Source organism: Diaphorina citri, unplaced genomic scaffold (genome assembly GCF_000475195.1).
Source record: "Diaphorina citri unplaced genomic scaffold, Diaci psyllid genome assembly version 1.1 scaffold5418, whole genome shotgun sequence".
Lineage (NCBI taxonomy): Eukaryota > Metazoa > Arthropoda > Insecta > Hemiptera > Psyllidae > Diaphorina > Diaphorina citri.
Window position 1 is genome coordinate 1 of NW_007382794.1, and position 9,554 is coordinate 9,554.

Below are 9,554 nucleotides of genomic sequence, written 5' to 3' on the forward strand. Positions count from 1 at the left end.
AAAAAATGGGACTATAGTTTGTAGGAGGGGAAACTCAATTTTTTATATTATTTAATCCTTTTTAATTATTGCACATTTATTGCAGACCAATCAGAAAGTTGAAGTTCTCACTTGGAGTAACACAGGAGATTTGGACTTTGCTGCATCCCTCCAGTACCACTCTCGTATTGTCAATGATATAAGCTGGCACAGGTTTGACCCCAACCTCATTTTGAGCTGCTCTATTGATACATTCACTCATATTTGGGACATACGGGAAACAAGAAAACCTAGCATATCATTTAAATCTGTTGGTAAGTGAACAACAAAAGTATTATTATTATTATTATTTTTAATTATTATTGTTATTATTATTTTTTAAGAGGCTTGATAGATGGGACTGTAACTGCTAAGGTGTTTTTATCCCAAAATCAAAGAGCAAAGGAAGATAGACTAAGAGCCATTCTGAGAATTAACCTTATCTGTCATCTACCATAGCAACCTTGTGTTTGATGTTTTCAGTGGGTGCCATATTTGCTCAATGGAACAAGGTGTCAGGACACTTGTTAGCTACTGCTCATGATGGTGATGTCAGACTATGGGATGTGCGCAATGGAACTGCACCAGTCCAATACATCTCTGCTCATTTATCCAATGTAAGTTCTCTTTCTTTTTATATCTTTTCCTTTTTACCATCTTGGCCAACCTAGTGAGAGCCAGCTGATCTGAGAACGAATCTTACCTAGAACTGTTTGCGATGAAGTCCGTCCTGGGTGGGAATTAGACTCAAGACCCAGCGCTTACAAGGCAAGTGCCTTACCTTCCAAGCTAACTAGACTGATAGAAGATATTTCAATTTTTTGAGAGCTGTCTTCTTTATGGATAGTTTATGGATTCTGTCAAAAGCTGATGCATTAAAGATGTACCTAGGTACTTTGAAAGTGCATGTGTTGCAAATATCAAATATTTCACGAACTCTTCCAATAGATATGTACCTCTATGTATCTCTATTTACCTCTTTGTATCTCTATTTACCTCTATTTACTTCTAGCCTCGTGCTTCATTTCATTTTATTTTAATCCATAGAATCAGAGGCACGACTTTTGATGCAAAAATAAAATGCTTTATTAAATCCTCTCTGTCTCTCTCTCTCTCTCTCTCTCTCTCTCTCTCTCTCTCTCTCTCTCTCTCTTTGTGTCTCTGCCTCTCTCTCTCTCTTTCTCTCGCTCATTTCACCGTAATAATTATTCTCTTTCATATCAGCTCTCTCACTCTCTCGCCATAACTTTCTCACTCACTCCAACACTCTTCTCTCTCACTCAATAATTATCTATCTGTACAATTTTCACCAAAGGTTTTGATGATTGCTTTTTCTCCTCTTCCATAGTTCTTCTCCTCCTTTTCCTTTTCCGACCACTTCTCCTCCTCCTCCTCCTCCTTCGCCTTATTTTCTTATTCTTCTTGTTCTTCTTCTCCTTCTCCTCCTTTTTACCACTGTTTTTCGTCCTCCTTCTTCTCCTCTTTTTACTGTTACCCCCTTCTCCTCCTTTTCTTTATCATTTTCTCCTCTATCCCTCCTTTCTAGTATTTCTCATCCCCTCCTCTTACTCCTTCCTCTTCTTCTTCTATTCTTTCCTCTCCTTCTCGTACTCCTCCTCCTGTCCCATATATCTCCCTCTCTTCTCTTCCTCTTGACGCTTTTTTCCCCTCCTTTTATCAATACCCCCCAAGGGGGAGGGAAGAACTCACCCCAAATAATTTCTCTCGCCATCTCATTAGTACCTATTCTCTTCCCACAGTCACCTCCAATGGAGAGTGTGAATTTTTCAATAGAGTGTGAACTTTGCAATAGAGAGTGCAAAGTGTACAAACTGTACAGTTCTCTGCAATACCGGGTCAACCCGCGACAGAGGTGGAGCAAGCCCCTAGCACTCCGTTCTCTGAAAGTGGAGAGATCAATGTAATGCAATTTATTCTCCTTGTGTAATTGTATCTGTGTTTATCTCGTTTTCCTGTAATGAACGCCAGCGGCGATAGCACGTAGAATGCACCAGTTCACCATGGATCACTGAAGTTAAGCAGAATGGAGGAGTTGCAATTGGGAAAATATTATTAATAAAAGATCGATTCCTACGTAAAAAGTTGTGAAAAATCCGAATCTGAGGTCAACACTCCGAAAAAGTAACTTTGAAAGGTCGAAAATTCAATTTTCATTTTCCGTTCTAATGAAAGAGTTCAAATATGTGTGACGTCAGACTTCAGGCAGTTGCCTCGGTAGGTAGCGCCAGTATGCAAGCACGCTGGCGGAGGAGCAGAAAGAAATGTGCAGATACGTTTGCGCACAAACACATTAATGTGTTGCCTGCGAAGGAGCTTTGCTCGGGACATTTGATGTGACGTCATCACCTACGGGAGCGTATGCCGTGACGTCAAACTTAACGATTTACCGATATTTTTTAAATCAATTTATCTCGGTATCTAGAAGTCTTAGAAGAAAAAGAAAAATTCCGTTGGTCCTCATTTTTCCTGCTCTATGATTTTGAAACATAATTAGGCTGACTATCCCGAATTTTAACACCGAAAATTTTCTTCCCTAGGGTGACATGGCGAAAGAATACCAACTGGTGACGTGGTCCCGGGATCAAACACTCCGTATGTGGCGAATAGACCCGGCCTTACAGAAACTGTGTGGATATGAAGCCAGTCCTAACTCTACAGTAGATGACGCGTCCTGTGATATGTTACCTACTGACCGATCTATCATAGGTTTGTTCAATACCTTTTTTTATGTTGACGTCACTATATGCTGAGAACTTTAGTGACGAGTATTTTAACCATTCATTCGATGAAAACGCATTGTCCAGGTGGTCACCCATCTGGATACTAACCACGCGCAACGTTGCTTCACATCAGTGATCCATAGGGAACTGGTGTTTTTAACGTGCTCTCGCCACTGGCTCTTGGGACTTCTTTACTCTCCATTAAAATAATATTCTTCTTCCTAGCCTTTTCTATTTAAATAGGGTCTCCATTCAAAGAATAATATGTAATATTAAAATATTTTCCTCCCTCAGTTGTGGAGCCTGGTGAGGTCACAATATCTAGTTCGGAGCTATCTCTAGCCAATGGGGATACCACCATTGAATCTCTAGAGGCAGTCAATGAGGATCAGAAGTCCTCGAAAACACAGGCTAAGAATCTAGCCCAGGAACTCAGCCTGTTTAGTACTGCCAACTTTAACAATGTAAAAATTCTTGAGGTAAGTTGTTTTTTTTTTTGAGACAGAGGGAACTGTAACTGCTAAGGCCGTTCTGAGAACGAAAATTATCCGTTCAGGATAAAATCTGCCCCGGGCGGGAATCGAACCCGCAACCTTCGTGTTCATCATGCTGAAAAGAGTAAACTTGTCACATCCACTAATTTTTAATATGTTGCACATTGCATACTCAAATATAGTTACACGGCGTTCATACAAATGGTGACTTATTGAATCCCGGGCAAAAACACGTCTAATGTACCTACATACCTAATCAAATTTCTCCCTTCTTCTTATTTTCCAGAAAGACATTCAAAAACGTTCGTGTGTTATTTCGGTATCCTGCTTCAAGAACAGTCCAACGCGTTAACCACTGCACCACTGAGGTTTGTAGTAACAAGGTTTATTATATTCTTTTTCAGCCAGGGGGCTCTCCCTATCACACCATTCATCAAGTGGATCTAAGCTCGTGGTCCTTCTCTACGTCAGTCATATTCTGTTAAGAGTAACAAGGTGTATGGAAGGAATTTTTAATTGTGTTAAGCATACTTAAATGTTTGTCACAAATATCGTTCCCCAATTATTACACCTCCAGATCCAAAGTCCAACGCGTTAACCACTGCACCACTGAGGTTGGTGGTAACAAGATTCGTAGATTCCTAGTAGCTTAACCCATCCTTTAGGGCTGTTCGCCCCTACACCTAAGCCTCGGAGTGGGCTTTTTGTGTTTGGAGTTAAGCTGGTGGTAACAAGGTTTATTATATTCTTTTTCAGCCAGGGGGCTCTCCCTATCACACCATTCATCAAGTGGATCTAAGCTCGTGGTCCTTCTCCAAGCGAAAACAGCATCGCTCTAATTCCTGGTCTGATAGTTTGGATGATTTGAGAGCGTATCCTAACGCCCTGGTAGAACATTGTAATGAAGCCATGCATGTGTCCGATGATAAACTCAGGTATTTCACCGCCATTTTTATTTGGTAGCAATAAAACAACTGCTACATTAGACGCATGTGGTCTGTGTCGTAGTATGTTCATCCCGTAGTAGGTATGTCTCTCATCAGATGGGTGAGAAGGGAAACAATACTTCCCATTTGCTGGGTCAACACAAGAAAGTAACCCGTTGAGATATTCGCAATCGAAAAACGAGAGCAAATTTTTGTCCTTGTCGCCATTTTTATTTGGTAGCAATAAAACAACTGCTACATTAGACGCATGTGGTCTGTGTCGTAGCATGTTCATCCCGTAGTAGGTATGTCTCTTATCAGATGGGTGAGAAGGGACACAATACTTCCCATTTGCTGGGTCAACACAAGAAAGTAACCCGTTGAGATATTCGCAATCGAAAAACGAGAGCAAATTTTTGTCCTTGGTGGGATTCGAACCCTGGACCTTCTGCATTATTTATTAAATCATTAAATTAATTGCCCTTTGTTTTCGCAGAGTCACAAACGACGAAACCTCTCTCCTATACGAGCAGTACAAACTAATGTACGCGGACATGTTACACCGGTGGCATTTACTCAACGAACGCACCGCACTGTGTAAACACATCATGAGTAGCGGGACTGAAACCAGAGCTCTGAGTGCACTCAGTGGTACGGTAAATCTACTCAAGAAAAGAATCGTACACTCTACGGGAACGGGCGATGAAAAACCGTACATTGTCATATACGATGTCTCTTGCTTGTTCCATGCAAATCAAGACCTAGCACTGAGGTAAGCATGGGTGTATTACATTTAGTTGTACGGTACGGTGGACGGTAATGCTACTCGAGATTGTTTTTTATGGCCAAGTGCCGACCTCTGTGGCCGAGTGCTCAAGAGCACTGACTCTCAACCTGGAAGTGCCAGGTTCGAATTCCGGCCCGGGTGGAACTTTTCTAACCAGACTTTTCCGTTCTTGGATAGACATGGATGTAAGAGAATGTGCCTTGAAGTAATGCAAAAGCGGTACCGAGGTACAATCTTTGAAATAAAAAAAAAAAACGCTTTAACGTCACGATAAGGTTTTTAATGACGGGTGTTTAACCCTTCAGTCTTATTATTTAGTCCCTAATCCAAAGTTTAAAATCAACTCACCAGATCGCTTAATATTTAATCCAATAAGAATTTTAACCCCTTCAGTCTTATTGAGTCCGGGTCTTGTTCTCTAGGTACACATTGAGCGGTAACGCAGCGCACATGTGTCGGCGTAACGCGGAGGTGGCGCTCTCTATCGGCCGACATGATCTTCACTTGACCTGGTCCCTGGTGGCTTTAGCTGTGACCACGCCCCCTCCTGATACTGAAGAGGATATGGTGTGGAGTCAGCATCCCTGTGTGAAGCCGCTCATTCATTCCCTGTAAGTTCAAACCAGATTAGGACAGCATTATATAGAAAGGAACCAACCAGGAGAAATCACGTTTATTGAGAAACTGAGGGGGGTGATGGCCTTTGGTTGAAGTTTTTGAAGACTCCAAGAGGTCCCGGGGCGTAGCGCATCCATCATGATAACTGCTACAAAAAAAAAACACTTTTATTGAGAAAATTTTCCTGTAATGTGTTCAACATTCTTGTCAATTTAAATCAAAATCGTACAAACCGTATCAAGTATCACATCATATCTTACTCAATTCTTCCTCGCATTTTCAGGATGGGTTTGTTGCAAGTGACAAATTTTGCCGGCCTGGTGGTGGAAAATCTGGGATCTATAAAACCTTAGCAGTTACAGTGCCCCCTATCAAACCTCTTAAAGTAAAAATAATCTAATTTTCGTCCCATTTCTTCCCTCAGGATTCTGCACTACGGCCGTAACTATGATTACCAGACAGCCGCCATGTTGTCCTGTGTATTTTCCACCAAGTCTGGCTCCTCAGAGCTGGAACAATACAAACAAGTGACCAGCAAGTCCGCAAGTGGCAGTGTAAGTATCATGTCTATACGATTACGATTTTCACGATAAAAAAAAACCCTCATTTTTCGACTGCAAAAGATTTATGGCCTATACTTACTGCCCTAGACCATAATCTGATATTAAACTTGGATCTGATTGGTTGATTTTAAACTTTTTAGCCAATCCGATTACCGAGACTGAAACTTAAACGAAATTTAAACTCACTTTGTGGCCCCCGGGGTTATACGAATAGTTAAACTCAGCTTGTGGTCTCGATCATTAATGGGTTATTTTCTCCAACTTTATTTATTTATTTTGACGTACTAATATTAACAGTTGGGGAGTAACAGTAGTGAAATAAATTACTACGGTGTTGGATAATCGAAGGGAATGAGGTTCTCTACCCTGTAGCGACAAAATAATTGGGTCAGAGAAAGGTACCTACAGTGTAAGATTAAGTTCAAACAAATTATTTCTTTTAATTTCAAAATTAATTCCTATGAATTATTCTTTATTATAGTCAGGAAATTAGGAATAACTTTAGTAATTTAATGGAATAAGACTAATGACCTAATGAGTTATGTAAATGTAAACTAATAAAAGTAATGTAAATTTAATTTGCCTATTTATATCTAGCGGGACGCTCGCAGTAAAGTTTATATCAAGGTAATTACATGATTCTTTTTTACCTACTTGTTCGTGATTAATGTAATGGTCGAGTTGTAGACTTGGTTGTTTCCTATTTTAATTTTAATTGATTATATTTTAGTTGTTTCCTATTGTCGTGTTTTGTTATGGTTTATTTCGTTATTTTCGTGTACGTGTTTTTAGTTTTACCCTTCTTAATTTTTTTACTTCTTGAAGGACTATGATTTTTTTTCTTCCCGTGCTGGCTGTACGGACACCAAGCCTTACATTATGTCAGAGGCTAAATTTTCGTGATAGTGTTCTTTTTGTTTGTGTCAAGTGGTTTTGTGTCTGTATTGCTTTTCTTCTATTCTACTTTGGGAATCAAGCGAAGTCTCGTCCTGTTTGAATAATCGTATTTTATCTATGTACCATTGTACCTAGCTACTTTGAAGTCGTACTGAAAATAGGACTAATGTTTTTTTAAAAGAGGTTTGATAGAGGGAACTGTAACTGCCAAGGTCTTATCGTTCCGAAATCGAAGAGAGAAGGAAGATGGGATAGGAGAAAGCCAGCCGTTCCGAGAACGAACGTTCAGAATATATTCCGCCCCGGTTGGGAATCGAACCCGCGACCTAGCGTTTACCAGGTACCCTTCAAGCTAACTAGGCTGGCAGTTTACAGTTTACACGTCTTCTAAGTCAGACTCTTGAGCTAAAAAGACTTCTTACACGTCAGTCATATTCTGTTAAGAGTAACAAGGTATATGGAAGGAATTTTTAATTGTGTTAAGCATACTTAAATGCTTGTCACAAATATCGTTCCCCAATTATTACACCTCCAGATCCAAAGTCCAACGCGTTAACCACTGCACCACTGAGGTTTGTAGTAACAAGGTTTATTATATTCTTTTTCAGCCAGGGGGCTCTCCCTATCACACCATTCATCAAGTGGATCTAAGCTCGTGGTCCTTCTCCAAGCGAAAACAGCATCGCTCTAATTCCTGGTCTGATAGTTTGGATGATTTGAGAGCGTATCCTAACGCCCTGGTAGAACATTGTAATGAAGCCATGCATGTGTCCGATGATAAACTCAGGTATTTCACCGCCATTTTTATTTGGTAGCAATAAAACAACTGCTACATTAGACGCATGTGGTCTGTGTCGTAGCATGTTCATCCCGTAGTAGGTATGTCTCTTATCAGATGGGTGAGAAGGGACACAATACTTCCCATTTGCTGGGTCAACACAAGAAAGTAACCCGTTGAGATATTCGCAATCGAAAAACGAGAGCAAATTTTTGTCCTTGGTGGGATTCGAACCCTGGACCTTCTGCATTATTTATTAAATCATTAAATTAATTGCCCTTTGTTTTCGCAGAGTCACAAACGACGAAACCTCTCTCCTATACGAGCAGTACAAACTAATGTACGCGGACATGTTACACCGGTGGCATTTACTCAACGAACGCACCGCACTGTGTAAACACATCATGAGTAGCGGGACTGAAATTCAGCGCGGTGTGGAGGTGGTGACGGAATGCATCGTGTGTAAGGAGCCTTCGCGAGATCCGCGCTGTCCCAAGTGTAAGGCGCTTACCGTGCAGTGTGTCATTTGTCATATATCCGTGCGAGGTAAGATTTCTTTTCAACAGGTTTCATAGGGGGAAACTGTAACAATGGAGGGAGGTCCTAGCGTCTTGCCTGTAACAACGGAGGGAGAGAAATCCAGCTGTTTGAAGAAGGAAGGAACGGAGGTCCGGAAATTGAAAGAATCAGGACAGGATACAAGAAAACCAGCCGTTCTGAGAACGAGTTGTGAAGATTCATCTTGAAAAGAGAGTTGTGAATGTGTGGTTTTTATTATTTCAGATAAAAATGTGCTTCAGTAATACATGGGATGAAGTAGGGTAGATGCATGAAAGTTGTGATGTATCAATGTTAAATAAAATATTACGACACTAGTGGGGTGTTTGCCAACACTTTTTCGAGAGACATCCGCCCGCCCGTAACCGCCAACGAAGCTTTAGAACCTACAAAGCGAGCGCGGAGGGCCCGGGTCAGGGGGCCGTGCGAAAGTTGGTCTATAGGTGGATTGTAGGGAACCTAAAGGTTGTCCTACGCGTAAGAAGGTCTGTACTTGTCGGTGTAGGGCTGCGCCGTATGTCAAAGTCGGAGAGTAGCTTGGGCGGCCGACCGGCGGAATTGTCCGTCTGCGCGTTTGATTGGGTTCGATTGCATCTGGACCCAAGGCCGTATGCCAAAGATAAGGTCGTCTAATAGTGACTGTAGGAGCTAAGGGTTTGTGGCCTGCGCGTAAGAAGGTCTGTACTTGTCGTGTGGGGCTGCGCGTGTGTCAGAGGCAAGTTTGGTGTACCGGTACACCAAAAATACGGGAGGCACAGGTGTGTGGTCTGTCTTCAACCAGGTGCGGACCCTGTTTTGCTCTTTCTAAACCTAAGTTATAACCTTTCTAATACGAGAAATGTTAAGAAATGGTATCAGTACCCTCCTTCTGCTCTTCTTGCTGCGCGTCGATGAAAAGCACCAGAACGAGCCGCATTCGAATTCTTTTTTGGCTTGCCTTTTATCGGATATTGGAAGTTACCCTCCACGTTCGGTTATTCAAGTGTTAAAAGTATCGTTTAGCCTACTCGCCAAACGCGGTCCGTTATTTCAGGCTTGTTTGTTTGGTGTGTGTGTTTGTAAGTAAAAATGTATATGTAAATCTGTCCGTCTGTACAAAAACGGACAGACTTTTTTTGTTATTTTTTTTTTGGAGAGGGGTTGACACTTCTCATATTCAATGACCACAAAGAAC

General features: G+C 41.3%; 1 protein-coding gene and 1 long non-coding RNA gene across 2 annotated transcripts; both read left to right on the forward strand.

Annotated features, from left to right (window-relative positions):
* Nucleotides 1–82: 82 nt before the first annotated feature.
* Nucleotides 83–625, forward strand: LOC113472428. Its single transcript, XR_003394731.1, has 2 exons — nucleotides 83–293; nucleotides 502–625. It is a non-coding gene; the product is annotated as an uncharacterized LOC113472428 (long non-coding RNA).
* A 1,955-nt stretch (nucleotides 626–2,580) lies between these two features.
* Nucleotides 2,581–8,412, forward strand: LOC103521542 (GATOR complex protein WDR59-like). The gene is made up of 11 exons (XM_008486653.2): nucleotides 2,581–2,745; nucleotides 3,054–3,238; nucleotides 3,540–3,591; nucleotides 3,658–3,740; nucleotides 4,010–4,188; nucleotides 4,676–4,951; nucleotides 5,389–5,577; nucleotides 6,009–6,138; nucleotides 6,745–6,774; nucleotides 7,653–7,831; nucleotides 8,115–8,412. Exons 1-11 carry the CDS (start codon nucleotides 2,583–2,585, stop codon nucleotides 8,395–8,397), a joined length of 1,749 nt encoding a protein of 582 aa, XP_008484875.2. The 5' UTR covers nucleotides 2,581–2,582; the 3' UTR covers nucleotides 8,398–8,412.
* Nucleotides 8,413–9,554: the final 1,142 nt, after the last annotated feature.